Source organism: Coenobita brevimanus, chromosome 54 (assembly GCF_032717465.1).
Source record: "Coenobita brevimanus isolate Jiangsu-jjx chromosome 54, ASM3271746v2, whole genome shotgun sequence".
Classification (NCBI taxonomy): Eukaryota; Metazoa; Arthropoda; class Malacostraca; order Decapoda; family Coenobitidae; genus Coenobita; species Coenobita brevimanus.
The window spans coordinates 28,476,589-28,496,272 of NC_137007.1; the positions used below are offsets into that span (position 1 = coordinate 28,476,589).

Below are 19,684 nucleotides of genomic sequence, written 5' to 3' on the forward strand. Positions count from 1 at the left end.
GAAGAAAATTAAGGAACTCTGCAACCAGAACATTAACAAAAACGACATAAAGGGCCTTGAACAGGCTATCCTGATTGCATCATTGATCGATAAATCATGTGTTTACATTCGGGCTGTTCTAGGGAAAACTCTTTGAAGATCTAAACAGTTTCTAAATAAATTTTGGAAAATAAGAGAGAAGAAAATAAAGGAGCTTAGCAACAGAACAGTGACAAAAACAACATAAAAGGAGGCCGTTGGAAAGACTATCCCTGTTGCATCATTGATTGCATTCCTTGTCAAGAGAATTCCCCATCAAAACATCAACGATTCTCCGTCACAACAGTTTGCACCTTGGACGATTCTGTGTCATTCATACATTATTATTATGCATGACAGATGTTGTTTTAATTGTCCCAGGTCAACCAAGTCCTAAACCCACCCAAGAGAGTCCAAAAACAAGTTTAAAGTCAATCGAAGTGGGCTAATAGCTGTAAAAGTAGCGAACCTAAGCCTAAAAACGGTGCCCATCTCTCTTGTTCTCAGTCAAGGTCCCTGGAGAATGCAATCTCCGACTCGTATTCACACTGTGTAGAGAAGAAGCAGCAGCATAATGTACAATCCCACCGTCAAATGGTCATAGGACAATTAAATAAACATCTGTTATGCATAATAATAATGCATGAATGATGCAGAGTCATCCAAGGTGCAAATTGTTGTACTAGAGAAGCGTTGATGTTTTGACGGGGAATTCTCTTGACAGGAAATGCGATCGATGATGCAATCGGGATAACCATTTCAAAGGCCCCTCTTTTGATCGTTTTAGGTACTGTTCTGGTTGCTGAGCTCCTTTATTTTCTTTTTTCTTATTTTCCAGCATTTATTTAAAAATTCCTATGTATTTTCAAAGCATTTTCCCTAGAACAGCCTGAATGTGAAAAACATGATTTATCGATCAATGATGCGATCAGCATAGCCTGTTCAAAGGCCCTTTTTTATGTCATTTTAGCTACTGTTCTGGTTGCTGAGCTCCTTTATTTTCTTCTCTCTTATTTTCCAACATTTATTTAGAAATTCCCTTGTACAGTGGAGTCTCTTTTATCCGAAAGTCATGGGACTTTCAGAGTTTCGGTTAATCGATTTTTTCGGATAAAAGATACTGTAATAATATGTAGGATACAAGGGAACAGTATTGTACTCACCCATCACCCATTTCTGGCAACATCTAGCCCACCACCACCAGCACCCCAAAAGCCACTCAGCCATTGTCAAAACACTTAATACACTGTAGTAACTACGTACATAACTGCACTCTTGTAACTGTAATAGAAACTGTCAGCTTAAATAAATCTTCACTCAAACTTAAATAAACCTTCACCAAAACAATTACATAATTCACTGTAAGCAATTCAAACAAATGAAGTCTTAAACCTAATTGTTTTTTCATATTATCTTTTCCCTTATTCAATCTTTTCCACATCATCCACATTTCTTCCACATCATCCAAATCTTCCGAGGTGGTGGATGGGGGCTGGCGCAACCAACGCTCGCTCTAGTGACTAGCGGAGCAACCTTAAACTAACACTAGTGGCGCGAAACAAGCCTGCTGTGTTTGAATTTTCGGATGGATTTCGGATTTGCGGTTAATCGGAATGAGAACGTTTTAGTAAAACTTACAGTTAATGGCATATTACGGTTAAAAGAATTTCGGATAAAAGAGACTCCACTGTATTTTCAAAGCTTTTTTTCCTTGAACAGCCTGAATGTAAACACATGGTTTATTCATGTCACAGATTTCATCAGTGCATAAACTTTTACTTTTTAAGGTTTTCATAATTATTAGTATTTATTTAGAATTATTATTATGTATTCCATGATAGGTTAGATGACAGTTCAGTGGTCAAACAAAATATTCTTTGTTGAGTCGCCTAGTTGTCCACACTGTTTTGTACCTCATATGATGGGCAAGAATAATGCCCCAGATGACAGTGTTCACCCCACCTATGACTAAAACACATTAATCTAAGTCAAAAACAGTTTATAAATCAAACTAAACACAAAATTTAAGTCTAAAATATGATCAAAATCAGTAAAAAAAATCAAAACCTATCTCAAAACCAGGGGTAGACCTACGACAGGTAGGGCAGGTTGGTATTTCTACCCCCATCACTATTCCGGGGAATCACATCTAGGGATATTGTAAATTGGGGTTTGCCTGTGTGCACAGTACCGACACTAAATGGCAGTATTGTTTCAGCATTTAACAGCAGTAAAACACCTGCTGTTGGGTGAGGTTTGTTGTGCCTAGCATCACTTTTTTTTTTTTTTTTTTTTTTTTTTTTTTTTTTGAACAGAGGAAAAATAAACAAATGAATAAAAAAAAAAAAAAAAAAAAAAAAAAAAAAAAAACAGATTACCAGTGTCCTCCATTCATAAAAAGTCTGTAACAGCTGGACTTGAACAGCCGTAGGTTGAAGTTTGGGAGGAAACAATTCTGGGGAAGCGAGTTCCAGAGAGGTGCTCTTCAGGGAATAAAGATTTCTGATAGGCAGAAGTTCTGCAGTATGGCAGTGTGACATTCCAGTCACGAACGCTACCAGATGCCCGTGTAGCACGGGAGAAGGCATGGAAAGGTGGCATAATGGATGCAACTTCATCTAAGCATTTACCATGAAAGTATCAGTAAAACAATGTCAGGGAGGCAGCATTCCTTCTTACCTGTAGGAGAGGTAGTATATTTGCAATAGCAGGGTTATTAATAATTCTAACAACTTTGAATTTTGTCTAGTTGTTTTAGTGGAACCTCTCCACATCCATTCCACAAGGGTGAGCAATATTCTTGGAGATGATACCATTTGATGCTTGTTGTGTGAGATTAATCAGTGATGTGTTGAGTGCGGTACTCAAAATTCATGTTGTGAAGGAGCAAGGGGGACATGGGAGTGACTTTGTTGAGAATGAGCTATTCAATTTTGGTTTGTGTGCCAAGTGGTGTTATGGATTTGTATGAAGAAGGTAGTGTTGGGTCTATGTTTGGTTTAAGAATAATGATGATTGTTCCATGTTTTCATATACAGTATTAGAAATGCTACTTTGTGCATATGAGTAGTTGCTGATGTTTGTGAGGACCTGGATGCCTTGTGATTGTAAATGTTTCATGTGTAGATTGCTGTTGCCATCCGGCCCTATGCTTGTAGAGCTCTTTGTTTTTTTGATATTGTTGTGTCTGTTCTGGAGTTCAGGGGGTTGAATAGTAATTGAGTGGAAAGGGCTGTCTGTGTTGAGAGGGTTGTTTTTTAGGCATGGTGCATGTTGGTATTATGTGACTTTTGTTTGTGAAGTGGTTTATGAGTATGTTTGCTTCTTGTAGGAAGGCATATGTTGGATGTTGGAGGTGGTGGCAGCATGGGTCTTGGAAGGGCATGTTTATGATTTAATGATACTGTTAAGTGTCTTGTAGAGCCAAGAGGTGTCTGTAGAGCGACTGAGAGTTGTTACAAAGGCATTCCAGTCTTCCCTTTTCTTTGTACTAATTTTTTTTTTTTTTTCAGTTCTTGGAGCCTTGTAATGGTGATTTGTGTGTGTGGGAGAGGTGAGTTGTGTTTGAATCTGTCGCATTGTCATATGAGGCAAGCAGTCTCTGGTGTAAAGTTTGAATTGTTATGTCTTCAGTTGCCTCATGGGATGTAGTGTTTGTCTGCATTGAGTATGTTGTTTAACTTTGTAATGTGTCGGTTAATGTTGGTGATGGGTGAATTGCCCAGTGTGCTCAAGTGTTTTTCAGTTTTTTCAGTGGATTTTGCCTTGTCTTCCTCCTTGGAGTTTGTGTATATGAGGATTTACCATTCAAGTCTAGATTGTGTTTCTGTAGCGATAATGATAACAATGAGGAAATGAACTGTGGCAAGTTAGGGTTCTGTTTGCTAGGTGGTGTTGAGTGCACGTGTTGGTGAACAGTAGCTATGTGAAATTTGGGGAGGATGAGGTGTGCTTTGCATGCTGTGGGATGAGGGTGTATTGTGAACTGTTGTTGAGAATGTACAGAGGTCTCAGCAGTTGTTCTTTTGTTTTCGTACCAGGCAGTGATTTTAGCGTTAAGTCCCCATCAGTGATAGAGTTAGGTGTCAGTGTTAAGGGGAAGAACTGAGGGGTGTATTGTGCAGGTGCAGTGTGGGAGATGTCTGGGGGAATGCAAGTGTTGAAAATGTTGATTTCTTGTTTGTCACTAGATTTGACACTGAGTGACTATTTCTAATGATGTATCATTATGGACAAGTGATTGTTTTGTTTATGTTGTGGCTTTGTAGAGGATTGATGAGTGAATGTATATAATGAGGCCTTCTCCATGGGCCTAAGTTCTCTGTGAGTGAATATGTGAGTAGTGTCCAATATGGGGGGGTCTGTTGTGTGTATGTAAGTTTTGTTTCTTGTGAGTGCTGTGTGCTTGTTTGTGAATTTTTTTTATTTTTTTTATTTATTTTATCTGATTTTTTTAACTCGCCCCGTCCCGACCACTTTTTCACCACTGGTACCCTCCAATCCTGACCATTTTTGGACCAAAATTTTTTTGGCTCAAGCCTCCACTTGTGGTCAGAAACAATGGTCAACCGCCAAGAAAGTGTTCACCGGGGTCCATGAGTGGCCTAAACAGATATACCTTCGTTACACCTGGTACCGTGTTCTGTGGAGGTGGTCTGTGGCTCTCATGTTTTCTATGGTATTATAAGTCTGGGAAACCAATAAAAGTAGGTAGATATGTATTTATTACAAACAAAAAAACATGTGATACAAGAGTAAATTGGATTTTATACAAAAATAGAGGTGAAATAAACATTGTTCCATCGGGCGAACCGAGCGAAATCGGCCAAACTGTTCACTGATGAATCGCTAACATTGCTGATTCATCATACATATCATTTTTTCTATTTCCATAATACATCACCAATAACATTATACCATTTTCCATTTTATAGAACTGTTTTTACGTATTCACAGGCCTTTCGATAACATTTAGCGTAATGTTAGCGCATATTTATGTAGTGAGTGAATTCGCTGTGACTGTTGTTTCAACTCGCATTGTGTTTTTTCAACCTACATAATACTTTTCTAATATCATTATACACTTTTCCACTTTAGAGAACTGTTTTGAGATAGTTTCAGGCCTTACGATAATATTTAGTGTAATAATGGCCCATAATAACACAGCGGGTGAAGTCGCTATGACTATTATTTCAACTTACAACCTATTTTTGTACTTATATAATACTTCTCCACTAACATTACACATGTTTCCACTTCATATCATTGCTATCACATAATTGGAGACCTTACAATTCTACTGAGCGTCATTCATCATTTTCATTCATTGCCAGACACCATGTATCCCAAACGGGGTGGCCAAGGGCTTAGAGTTAATTGTTTTACAGGGAGGGGCACTAATCCTCCACCAACCCCACTTGACATGTAGGGATGCCAACAGCATCTGGTGTTCCCAGGCGGTCACCCATCCAAGTACTAACTAGACCCAACGTTGCTATTATCGCATATTTACGCAGTGAGTGTAATCGCGATATCATTTGTTTCAGCTTACACTATTATTCAACTTATAAATTACTTTCCCACTAACATTACACCCTTTTCCACTTTATATCATTGCTATCACATATTTACAGACCCGACTGTTCTACTGAGCGTAATATTTTCGCAGATTTACACAGTGGATGTACTCGTGATATCAATTGTTACAACTTACACTATTTTTCAACTTATACATTACTTTCCTGCTAACATTACACCCGTTTCCACTTTATATCATTGCTATCACATATTTACAGACCAGACTGTTATACTGAGCATCATATTTTTGCAGATTTACACAGTGGGTGTAGTTGTGATATCACTTCTTTCAACTTACACTGTTTCTCAACTTATATAATATTTTACCTCAAACATTACCCATGTTTAAACTTTATATAAATCTTATCACATACTAACTGGCCTTACCATTATACTGAGCGTCATTTCGCCATCCCACACAGTTTCAGTAGTGTAGGAAGTTATGATACTCTTTGAAACAGGGCTGAAGGCACAACGCAACATTGCACTCTGCACACTCGTACCTTGTGTCTTTTCTCTGAGTGGCTGGTCTTACTGTCGAGTGCTTGCATACATGGCAGTGGCTCTGGGGTTTACGACGGTTTGGTTGGGAAGGGATTGAGCTTGGGTAGTGGCGTCCTGCGAGGCACAGGGGAGTCTGGGCAGCCATGGGGGTGCGTGTGCGGTGTGTGGGCCTGTCCTGTGCGTACCTGGTGATAATTTCACGTGACAGCTCCCTCACAAACCCCTCAAAGGTCTCAGAGATTCCTGTTGTCATGGCTTGGAGGTAGTGTGCATTGAGGACCGTGATGTCGAGCAAGTGGAAAAAGAGCTTTTTGTACCACTTCATCGTGGTTCTGGCACAGTCCACACTGGAAATCATGGGGTCTGACTGATCCACTTGCCTCATGTTGAGATTATAGTCAAGTACCGACTCAGGTTTCCAGATGTGGCGCCTCCTCTCGCTACGGTGATCAACGGAGTCTGTGTGGTGCATCAGGGGGCTATGTACAGTTGACAGGAGGCAAACTTCCCAGTTGTGGTTCCACAGGGTGGCAAGGATGTTATTTGCCTGGAAGAAAACCACCTCGTTCTTGTCCAGTTTCCTCCCTATCTTGACCATATGGCAATGGTTTCTCTTTACTGTACCACAGACTCCGGTGTCGTGTTGGTGGAGGAACCGAGCGAGAAGAGGGCTAGTGTACCAGTTGTCCAGGTACAACACATGACCACGATGAAGGTACCCCTCTATCATTGTCTTCACCACGGCCCCTGAGAGTCCAATACTACGATCTTCTGTTATGTCTGTCTGTGCGCCCGTATACAAGACTATGTCTTGTACATATCCAGTCTTACAGTCACACATAACAAAGATCTTGAACCTGAAACGGTGTCTCTTGCTGAGTATGTACTGGCGAAAGGAAATATTGCCTCTCCACAACACAAGACTCTCGTCTATGACGAGGTCTCTGCAAGGATAAAATGAGGAGCGAAACATTTCCCGTAGGTGATCAAAAACAAGCCTAATTCTCCTCATTTTATCAGTTATTTGCATTTGCTGGATCTTCTGTATCAAAAAAGTGAAGGCGGCCGAGAATCTGCTGAAATCTATTATGACTCATTACCTTTCCAAAGAAAGGTGTGATGGTCATTGGGTCAGTGGTCCAGTATGCCAGTATTTGATTTTTCCTGACAGCACCCATCAAGAGAACCAGGGCAAAAAATAAGAACATCTCAGAAAGGGTTACAGGATAGTCATATTGCTGGGAGTGCCTGCTGGTTGTACCCAGACGTTCACTTTCACGGTGCTGGCTTCTTGAAAAGAGGTTTGTATGCTCCACTATGCGGCCCACAAACGCCTCCCCAAAGAACAGGTGGAAGAAATCCACCCTAGTGGAGCCCGCATGCACACCTCGAGCCGTGCAACCAGACTGCCACTCCTCAGTGAAGGGGTGAATGATGGGAGTAAAATTACTCCCATCTTCCCAGTTCCACGACACACTACCGTCTCCAGCCTTGTCCCATCGTCGCCTTCGTCAGGGTGGGGAGGGAAGGGTGGTGGGGGAGGTTGGGGAGGTGGAGAGCGGCGCCCTTCATCACTCGGACTTCTCTTCCCTCTCCCATTTCCTTTACCCTTTCCCTTCCCTTTCCTTCCTTTCCCCACATCCTGGGGCTGTGGGGAGGAAGTGAGGGAATATTGTGGGGCAAAAGACGTGCTGGGGAGCGGCTCCACCTCATCTCCCTTATGCCCACGTATACCATGTGCTCGTGCTGCCTCCCTCACACCACTTTCCCTTTCACCGCTCACTCCCGCCACACCACTTTCCCTTTCACCCCGCACTCCCGCCACACCACTTTCGCCTTCCCCAGACAGTACATAAGGACCATACCTGATTTGCCTTCTCGCCGCACCTTCTGATCCTCGAGGTGAAATTTCTCCTTCCCCAACCACGAGGCAACATCACGTCCTAAGCCGCCGTCCTCGTCCTCGTCCTCGTCAGAATCTCTCTCTAGGGGCTGGAGAGAGGTCCGTGCATGTGTTTGGGGTCCAGGCTGGCCTTCCCTCGCCTTACAATACGTAACATACTGCTTTTTCCTCAGCGAAGGGACCTCCTCATCACTGCTGGTTATTTCCTCCTCAGGCTGCACATAATCACGATCCTCCACATTGTCATCAAGTGGAGAATCACTATCTCCAGTGAAGGCATCCAGGGCGGATTGTATTTCGTCCGCAGAGAGACCTTTACATGCCATGTCTGACCTGGGTCACATCTAACAGGTGAGTGACCGAGCCAAGGGCGCGCGCGGGTCACGCGGGGTCTGGGAGGCTGCCTGCCTGGTGGCAGGTAGGGGAGACTTGGGTAGGTGGGCGAATCGAAAATCTCACGTGAATTTTGAAAATTGTGCAAATTATGGACCTTGCAATTGTGGCACGTTAAAGTACGTCGACGGGATTGGCAGTGACAAAACGTGAGGACGTTAACCCCTAAACCGCGGGGCGTCACTTTCGTGACGCATGGGAGCAAGGGATCATACCGCGGGGCGTCACTTTTGTGATTCTGTGTTATTTTGAATTCACCCCGGCTTTCAAGTGGTGGCTTGTATCATCTATCAGTACTGCCAGTGTCCAACACTAGTCAGCACTCCTAATCTCATCTGTACTCCCATCCATTGTTGACACTTTAGCCATTTCTCCCCGTTCTTGACTCCCCTCCCTACCCCCCCTCCATTACCCTATCCTCTCGCCTGCCTGGCCGTGCTATGCTAAGTAATTCTTCCCTGGAATTTTTCATTGATTTCATCCATTGAAGTAAGCCCTATGCCCTATTCTTATACCAAATGATATATTTTTCATTCATTCATTCATTGCCAGATGCCATGTATCCCAAACGGGGTGGCCAAGGGCTTAGAGTTAATTGTTTTACAGGGAGGGGCACTAATCCTCCACCAACCCCACTTGACACGTAGGGATGCCAACATCATCTGGTGTTCCCAGGCGGTCACCCATCCAAGTACTAACCAGACCCAACGTTGCTTAACTTCGCTGATCGGACGGGAAGCAGTGTACTCAACGTGGTATATACTCGTGGTAAGTGAGAGTGCCATACACCTAGAATTGGCTAATTATCACCTGACAACACCTCACGTGCACTCGTTCGCTAATTTTCGCTGTTTATTTCCCTTTGAAATATGCTGTATCATCTATTTTCGTAATAAAAATATATATAAGAAAGGAAGGGAGAAGCCTAAGTGATATTTACATTCACCTGGAACTACCTAATTATTGCAGGCCACCACACTGTATTCTACGCTAAGTAAATCTTCTCTGGAATTTTCCACTGATTTCATCCATTGAAATAAGCTCTATGCCCAATTCTTATACCAAATAATATATACAAAAAAGAAATAAGGTAAGTGATAGTGCCATACACCTGGAATTGGCTAATTATCACCTGACAACACCTCACGTGCACTTGTTCGCTAATTTTCGCTGTTTATTTCCCCTTGAAATATGCCGTATAATCTATTTTCGTAATAAATATACATATAAGGAGGGAAGGGAGAAGCCTAAGTGATATTTACATTCACCTGGAACTACATAATTTATAATGTATTGTCTAAATTTCCTGCCAATCATTTCACTGCTATATATTAGCTGCTGTCAAGAGGCTTACGTTGGCAGTAATGCATTTCCCTAGGTAGGCCACCACCCCGGCCCACCCTTATCAGTTCACTCTCATCTTCCAATGTGAAGGTACGTCTGTTTGCTCCTGCTAACTTCAGCCACTTTTCAACCCCATGGAAAGGGCCCTGTGACCTTTACCCCCTACTAAACCTCGTGTGGAAATAGGTAAAGGGCTGACAATTGATAAAAGAGTGACTACGATCTTTCTATTGGGTAAAACAGTGCAAGTGGAATTGTAAATAATGTGTAAATAACGTGTAAACAGCAAGTGAAAGTAATGAATAAATATACGTGAACAGTGGAAAATAGTTTTATAAGTTACTTCAAGTGACAGTGCATAACACAGTGTAAATAAAATAGAAATGTAAATAACGTAAATAAAATAGAGAACGTAAATAGAAATGTAAATGAGTAGTATTATAAGAATACGAGTATATACCCTAGGAGTAATGAAAGTGAAAGTTTCACACTAGCATGTATGAATACTATGAGTTATGAGAGTGAAGGTGAAAGTGACATTCACTCAATGCTAGTATACAGGACGAGAAAGTGAATGCTACGTATTTTACTGAAAGAAATTGAATCCCTACAGTGACAATAAACTAATACTACTGAAAGAAACTTATGGATAAAGACTGTAGATATATATAAGTGTTATATAGTAATAGAAATATAAAGTGTGAGGGGTTTTATGAATAATAAATGACAGAATACCAACAGCGAACTAGCGCCAGTGGGAAGGTCATACGCGCTCGTAATTTTCATTGCTTTCACAGTGTTTTTTTTTTGGAGTATGGATCCCAAACTACTTGATAATCATAGAGTAGTGTTTATAGTGTTAATATCTGGCTGTGGTAATCATATTACGGGTTGTCAGGAAGTGTAAAGTGGAGACTTTGTTACCCAACTTCAGAGGTCTCCACAAGTCCTACGGTAATTGACGAAGGCTCAACAAACATCCCAGGAGAAAGCTGAAGGTATGTGCCATATGCATATGTAATTTTAATGTTCTAGGACTAATAACTGATTTTTGGCAAATATTTTTTGAGAGTCTGTCAGCCCGAATGACCCCGCGGGATACGCAAAACATTGGGAAACATGCCCGCGGTGTAAGGGTTAAAGAATGTCGACGGGACGCCGCAGTTTAAAGGCCATCAACATTTAGTTGTACTGTAGTATGTTTGTGTGTTCGAGGTGGTGTGCATCTGGTGTATGTCCATATTGTAGGAGTAGTGTTTGTGCACAGGCACTAAGGTGTGATGTCTGTGGTAGTGTGAGTGGGGGAGTTCTTGAAGGGGGTGGGGGGGACAGTTGTGTTAGGTGTGACAGGAGGGGTGTTTGTGGATGTGTTGCACCTGTCACACACGCGTGTGCTTTGGCGTTGTCTGAATGAAAGAAGAAGGGAGGAGAGATTAGTAGGACAAAAGTGTGTGAGGTAATGATGGAAGTCAGAAGTGGGTGAATGCCAAGTATTGATTTGAGTGTGTGGTGAACTATTGAAATATAGAGGATAGATAATGATTGAGTGGATATGAAAAACATGCATATTGGTTTTGGAAAATGGACAGGAAATCAAATATAATAGTCCCCTTGTACAAAAGGAAAGGGAAGCAAGAAACATATGACAGTCATATAGGTATTTATTTTTTTTGGCACAGTGGGAAAGATATACACTATTGTAAGATAGCTGTCAGCATAGTGAGGGAAAGGATCAAGGGAATGATAAGAGAGGAACAAGAGGGTTTTTAGGAGAGGGAGGGGTTGTTTAAACCAGATCTTCACTTTTGAGATGTCTAATGGAAAAATATTTAGTGAAAAAAAGTTACATGGTGTTATCGTGGGTCTGTAGAACGCATATGACAAAATATAATAGAAAAATATTTAATAAAGCAAAGGAAGTTGTATGCCACCTTTGTGTATCTGGAGAAGCATATGACAGAGTAGATAGACAGAAAATAGCTATGGAAGATACCTAAAATATACAGAGTAAATTGGAAATTGATGAACACCAGCAAGAATAAGTGTGAGGGTACAAGGACAGCAATCTGTGTAGAATATGAATTGAGTGAGTCCTTTTATTCAGATGTGAGACTGGAACAGGGATGCCTTTTTTTTTTTTTTTTTTTTTTTTTTTTTTTAATATATACATATTTATATGTTTAGATATCTGCATTCTCACCAATAGATACCCAGATACCTGGTCAGATGAATGTAAAAGTTAGCAGAATGTAGTTTGTCATAATGAAATGGCTGGCATGCCAGATTTAAGTGACATACTCTGAAGCCATTACACTGGTGTATGGTGCAGTAACCATTACTGATAGATACACTTTAGGAGATTCTCTGGTCATACAAATATTTGACATTTCAAAATGCTTGGTGCTTACAACATTTGGATAATTTTTGGTGAGATTGTACATTTATGTATTATGTATACATATATACAGTAATTCATTATATGTTTATTGATAAATAGTAAATAAAATCTTAAATGAAATCATGTGTGTGTATATAAGTAAATACATTCAGTTGATAACTGTTTCTTTATTTTGACAGAGCCACAGGAAGGATGATGTAACAAGGAGGGCAGAGTACATAGTGGCAGGACAGGAAAATGAGCTTTGAAGGATTACCAGTAAAAGTTTTCTGCCCTTGGGAGGACAAGGCTCCAGAGCCACTCTTGGACATATGTGGGAAATATGCCATTGCGCACCCTGAAACCTTCTGCAGTCAGCATCGATTGAGTGGCCTGTGGTTTCTACGGCCAGGAGTGGCACTTCCTACTGAGTTATGCGAGAGATTAATCAGCTTATGGCAGGAAAGAGATCCTGCTGCATTAGATGATAGATTTATTAATATATTCAGAGATCATGCTTGCACAAGGTTAAAGAGAGTGACTTTGAGAAACACTAATGTTTCTGATGATGGGCTGCGTGTCTTGCTGTCCCATAACTTAGTTGAGCTTGATATTAGCAAGTGTAGAAAACTTACTGAAAGAACTTTAGATTATATAAATAAGTATGGTGAGAGTATCCAAAAACTAGTGATTGGCAAAACAACAGACATTCTACTTGAAAGTTTGATCACTGACACACAATCAGACTCAACTGATACATCTGACTCTAATACTCTGAATGAGATTAAGAGGAGAGGTCACATTCTACGAACTCCAAACCTCCGCAAGCTGATTGTCCGAGATCTCGTCCAGTCCAATGACTCTGAGTACTTTGGTCTTTTATTGCAGCCACTGACTAAACTCACTCACCTTGACTTGGCTGGATGCTTCGTACTCCATGCCAAGCATCTCGTTCCTCTAAAGCAGCTCACCTATCTCAACCTTCACAGTGTCCGGCGGATGCAAGACATTCTACCACACCTCTCAGAACTGAAGAATTTGAAGTCTGTATTGCCAGCATATTTTTGGCCAAGAAATATCACAACATTCCCTTATACTGTACTGGATTATGTTAAGTGGTCATGGCTTTGGAGAAGTTTTGATATTTGTTGTGATATTGTATCATTATGTTGTGATTTTTTCTTACCAGTATAAATTTTTCAAATGTTGTGATGTTCCTTAGTCTGATAATGCCTCTGTTTTGTAGCTTTGATATAATAACTTGTAACATAAGGGTTCAGTTACACTAAATCTAGAAATGTTTAAAACAGAATTGCATGTGAAAGAGTGTTTGTAGTTTAATAGGCTGGCCAGTAGTAGTAAAATGGCACCATAACAACACTGCTTATCGTTGCTTAACATATTCGTTACCAAAGGCACCATTTAGGGGGCTTTTCAAATTACACTTTTAGTCACCATCAGATCCTACTATAGTAATGATCTGCATTGCATGAGAGTAAGAACAAGGTGGTCTTAAGCATCAGCAGTCACAAAACTTACAGGGTTGCTAAATACAGTTAAGATATTGAAAAGTGATTGATCAAATTTTGTATATAAAGGAGTGTTATTAATGAATTACTATTTGTGAATGAGAGTGGGACATAATTAGTACAGGGGACATACTTACAGCATTTAATAAGATGAAGTTTCAAAGTAACAGAAATGGATGGTATTAGTGGAGAAACATTGAGCTATGGTAGTGACAAGGGAGTTGATATAATGCACAGTGTATGCAGACTTGTATGGGATGCAGGGAAAGTGCCAGAAGACTGGATATAGGTACAATAGTTATAATTTTTTTGTACAAAGAAGTTTGTATTAAGGAAGAATGTAAAAAAATCATAGAGAGATTAGTTTATTAGGCATATCAAGGCAAGAGTATGGTGGGATACATGTAGAGAGGGTGTAAAACAGTATAGATAATATAACAGGTGATGATTGATTAAGGTAGGTTAAGAAAGAGTAGGAGATGTATTGGTCAGACACTTATAATGAGGATATCAACTGAGAAGTACGGTATATTGCAAAGACTAAGAAGCTGTATATTGCGCTTATGATTTTGGAGAAAGTTTATGATTGGTGGATTGAGAGGGTTTGTGGAATGTGTTGGATATATCGGGTATAGGTAAGACTTTGATGAGGGCAATAAAATTCTCTAATGAGGGTTGTAGTGTATGTGTGAAGGTAGGAAAGAAGCACAGTGATCCTTTTAGTATTAATGTATGTGTAAGACAGGGATGTGTTACTAGTAAATCACCTTGGTTGTTCAGTGTATGTATGGATGGAGTAGTCAAGGAGTTGAAAGTGAGAACAGGTAGAAGGGTAACTCTGGACTTCAGTGATAATTTTTGTATTCTTGGCAGAAAGTAAGAGTGATGTGCAAAATGTAGTGATTGACTTTAAAAGAGTTTTCATATGAAGCAAGTTGAGAGTGAATGCTAACTAAAACAAATAAATAATGGAAAGGAAATAAAATTGATAATAAGTTGTAGCATGCTGTATACAGTAGGATGAAGTGAGAAAGCAGGATGAAATATATCTAACCTAATTGTTCTTACCTAATTGTATCTTTACAGGAATGAGTCAAGCTCGTACTGTCCCGTGTCCTAAACCATATTTATCGTACATATCCTTAAATTTGTGAATTATTTTGGCACATGCTATTTCATTTGGTAGTGCATTCCATTGGTCAATTGCTCTGTTTGGGAAACTGAATTTCCTTACGTCTTAATCACCTCTCTTCTTATGCAGTTTTTTGCAGTGTCCTCTTGCTGATGCTTCTCCATCTGTTAAGTAATCATTTATGTCTATTTTCTCCTTCCCTGATATGCACTTATATAGCATTATCATGTCACGTCTTTTCCTTCGCTCCTGTAGTGTTGGTAGATTCAGTTTATTTAGTCTTTCTTCGTAGCTTAGGTCCCTTAAGCTTGGTATCCATCTTGTAGCGGCCCTTTGAACTTTTTCAATCTTGTCTATGTCTTTTTTGAGATGAAGACTCCAGACTACTGATGCATACTCCAGGGTTGGTCTAATGAATGATGTTATTATCCTTCTTAGCATGTCTTCATTTATGTATGTGAATGCTGTTCTCATATTTGCAAGCAGTGTATACATGTTCCGTACCTTCTCGCTGATGTGGTCAGCCGGAGATAGTCTGTTATTGATGATCACACCTAGGTCTTTCTTTCTGATGTGTATAGGGTTTTATTTCCTAACTTATAATCCCAATCAGGTCTTTTTCCACTTTTACCAAACTTGATTACATGACACTTGTCCACATTGAATTCCATTTACCATGTACTACTCCATTCATGAAGTTTATTTAATTCTTCTTGTAGCTCTTTACAAGAGTCTGTGTTAGTAATTCTCCTTTGTATTTTTGCATCATCTGCAAACATATTCAGATAGCTCTCATTTCCAGTGTTACTGTTTATGACATTTATATACACTAAAAACATGATTGGTGCCAGCACTGAACCCTGTGGTACTCCACTAGTCACTTCTTTCCATGATGAGTAGTTTCCTCGTAGTACTGTTCTTATTTCTCTTTTTATGAGAAAGTGTTGCATCCAACAAAACAGTTTGCCTCGACTTCCTCCTTGATGGTACAGTTTCCATAAAAGTCTTTGGTGTGGTACTGTGTTAAAAGCTTTCTTGAAATCTAAATAGATACTGTTCACCCATCCTTCCCTTTCCTGTATTGTGTTTGTTACTCTGTCATAGTAGCTCAACAGATTAGTAACACATGATTTTCCTTTTCTGAAACCAAACTGTCTTTCTGTTATCATACTGTGTTCTTCTAGGTGGTTTACCCAAGCTTTTCTTATAAGCTTTTGTAATACCTTGCTTACAACACTGGTCAGTGATACTGGTCGGTAGTTGAGTGGATTTTGTCTATTTCCTTTCATGAATAAGCGGACAATATTTGCTTTTTTGACTCAAGGATTTCTTGAAAATTAAAAATAATGGTTTACTTAACTCCTTTGCACGTTCTCGTAGTACCCAACATGAAATTTCATCAGGACCACTTGCTTTTCCTCTGTCTAATCTACTTAACTCCTCTTGTATTACTTTTTCTGCTATTTGTATATCTGGTAGTATGCATGTTCCACATAGTCCCTCTCAAAATTTTTTTCTTCTGTAAAAACTAATTGGAAATTTTTATTTAGTGCTTCACAAATATCCTTCTCTTGTGTATAAGTGATTCCCTCGTCCGTAATGGATTGTATTATATCTTTTACTTTGGTTTTGCTTCTAATGTAGCTGTAAAACAGCTTTGGTTGATCACTACTTTTATTTATTATATCCTCCTCAAACTGTTTTTGGGCTTCCCTCCTTATTCTTGTATAATCGTTTCTTGCCTATTTGTAATTATTATACACCCTTTCACTATTATGTCTTCTGTATCTATTCCACAACAAATCTCTTCTTTCTTTTGATTTTTTACATTCTGTATTGAACCATTTCTGTATTTTCTTATCTGCTTCTTTGTGCTGTGGGATGTACTTCTGGACTCCTATTTCATAAAATTCACAGAATTTTTTATATACAGCATTTAAATCTTGTCCTCTAAGCTCATTTTCCCAATCAACTTCTAAGAAATACTTCTTTAGGTCTTGATAATTTCCCTTTTAATAGTTTAGGCTCTTTTTGTAGCTGTCATTGCTGTTTACTATGTCATATGCTGTCCTGAAGTTATAATTTAGTACTGCATGGTCGCTTTTGCTGAGTGGAGGGTGATATATTAAACTGTCAATATCATTTTCTTGCCTAGTAAATATTAGATCTAACACTGAAGGTATATCGAGTCCTCTTTCTCTGGTGGTTTCCCTCACATGTTGCGTTAGGAATAACTCTTGCACGAGATCCAGGAGCTTTTGGTCCCAACAGCTTTCTTGGCTAATTATATCTAGAGTATTCCAATTTATATTTGTATTAAAATCTCCAGTTAGTATAATTCTTTTTGATTTCTCTTCCATTTTATGTAGTAATGCTCTTAAACTCTGAATTGTACTCTCTGCCAGGTCCTCATATTCATCTCTTTCCCATGTGTTTGATCTGGGTGGCATGTACAAATTGGCTACAATTACTTTCCCTTCAGATGAGTTGATCTCGACTGCAATCAGTTCTACTTGTGATGGTATATCTAGTTTTATTTCATTGACTTTTAGATTTTTCTTAGTTAATACAGTAACCCCTCCAATATCCGGATCAATAGAGCCATCGGTAGGTTCGGTTATTGGTTTCGTCCGGATATTGGGCCCCAGCTTATGGACTTGTACTTATGGACCCTAACTCAGAGAAACACCAATACAGCTCCCTCTGGACATGCATAGCACCTATTTAACACCCAAATCACACCAATAAGGCACATAAATGACTGAAATAAATGCAAAAGAAACATAAAATGAGGGTTTAGAAGTATGTTCATACATTAATAAACATTCTGGTACTTATGGACCCTAACCTAGCCTAACTCTGAAAAACACATTCCTACTGCACATGCATGAGGTAAGTATAGTATGCAAAAAAGTACAGTATGAAACATTCTGGTAAGTATAGTATGGAAAAAAGTACAATATGAAACATTCTGGCTACTTACAGCAAGTCCCTGGCCACCTCGATGAATAACCGCCTCCTCTCGGACTCTGACAGTAAGAACGATTTCCTGAAGCACTTGCAGTACACTCTTCCTGAAGTCTTGCACTGAACTTAGTCAATAACACACAGAAGTCCGTTCTCTTCACAGTGTTCACTTTAGTCCAAATAATGTTCCAGTTAACTTTAGTGTTGCACATTAACTTTTCCCAATCTTTTCAAAAGCCAAAACAAAGAAGGTTAGTTACGTTAAATTTTGTTTCCACTGAGTCTTTTCTCTCATTTCGAAAACCTTAACACAACACACCGTTTTTTTCACTGCACAACACTCAAAATTCCCGTGTGGTCTAGTGGAGAAGTTCTTGCTGTTTATTCACTGTCAGAGTCCGAGAGTATCACTGGCAGGCGACCAAGGGGTGCATCGGTGGGTCGTGGTGATGGCGTACCGACTACAGAAGACTCTGAGGAAAGCCGCAAACTCACATCGAGCGGTGACTCCACTGTAGCTGATGTGCTGGGCTGTGGCTCGGAGCATGAGGGCCTGTCTTGGGGAGGCAACGGAGTGGAACCAGGGCTTGGCACAGCGGGGGTCACGGGCCTGAAAAAACTGTCAATCGTTGACTGACGCAAGGACCGACGATTCTGGCGATTGATGATGCGCTGCCGGAAAGCACGCACTTTCTCCACGAGTCCCAGGGGCCCCATCTCCCTGTTGCAGTCCGGGTGTTCCAGGTAGTCTAGGACGAACTCTATATGTTCCTGGAGTGCGCTCAGCTTGGGGATGGCTGGAGTAGTGTCCTGCTGAGAGGAGTCCGCATCATCATCGCCTTCGTCGTCGGAATCTTCAAGTTCGGGACTGACACCAGCAACCGAAGACGCGATCTCGATATCAGACAACGTCTGATACCCAGGATCGCCCTCTTCGTCATCCAACCACTCACGAACATCGTCCACATCAACATCGTCGCCGTGCGTACGTAGCCGTGCATGGAAGTCATCCACGTCAAACCCTAGAAAATCGTACTCCACATCTGTTCCGAGAAGCAGACGAGACCAACCATTTTCAAGAGTTTTCACAGGGACTTCCTTCCATGCACTAGCCCAGTTGTACAGCGCAGACTTGATGTTGTAGCGGCGAAGGTTTTCCAAAGTCCGCTTGCCTCGAGTGTCACGTCCTTCCCTGCGCTCGTCCTCGTCCTCGAGAACAACCATCACCTCGTCCAGGAACTTCCGACGGTACAGGCGCTTTGTTGCCACGATCACTCCTTGGTCCATGGGTTGAATGAGAGCAGTCGTATTAGGTGGCAGAAACATGCACCTAATACGGCCGTTCTCAGCAACCAAGTCCTTGTCGCACGGGTGGGCAGGTGCATTGTCGAGGAGAAGGAGAGCCTTTACCTGGTCGCGAGGGATTCCCAGTGTCTTCATCTGGTACTGGATGACCTCCTTGATGAAGTGACGGTGAAACCAGTCTTTGAAAATCACAGCTGTGAACCATGCTTTCAAAGAATGGTACCATACGACAGGAAGGACATCCATCACCCCACGAAGGCACCGAGGCTGCTTTGCACGGCCAACAATAACGGGCTTAAGCCGGTGCATGCCGTTAGCACTGGCACAACACAAAGCAGATATCCGTTCCTTAGAAAGCTTGCGGCCAGGTACACGCTTCTCCGTCTCATCGGCTAGAGTGTTCGTTGGCACCGAGCGATGGAATAGGCCAGTTTCGTCTGCGTTATAGACTTGACCGAGAGTGAGGCCCTCCCTGTCAATCAAGCCTTTCACCTTGTGCCGAAACTCGTCAACTCCATCCTCGTTAGCGTCCAATGCTTTGCCATGTGCTTTACGGTTAGTAAGGCCATGTCGCAACTTGAACGCGAAGAGCCAACCCTTGGATGCCTTGAAGTCTAGGGCGTCGTGAAGCCTTG

At 40.8% G+C, this 19,684-nt stretch overlaps 1 protein-coding gene and 1 pseudogene across 1 annotated transcript in view; one reads left to right on the forward strand and one right to left on the reverse strand.

Annotated features, from left to right (window-relative positions):
* Positions 1-19,684, forward strand: part of LOC145400934 (protein zer-1 homolog) — a 397,151-nt gene that overhangs the window by 12,938 nt on the left and 364,529 nt on the right. The window contains exon 2 of the mRNA XM_080273299.1: positions 12,317-13,159. Within this exon, the coding sequence (XP_080129425.1) occupies positions 12,375-13,159 (785 nt within the window). The 5' untranslated portion in view covers positions 12,317-12,374. The remainder of the gene's footprint in view (positions 1-12,316; positions 13,160-19,684) is intronic.
* On the reverse strand, positions 9,047-9,164 carry LOC145401177 (5S ribosomal RNA; annotated as a pseudogene).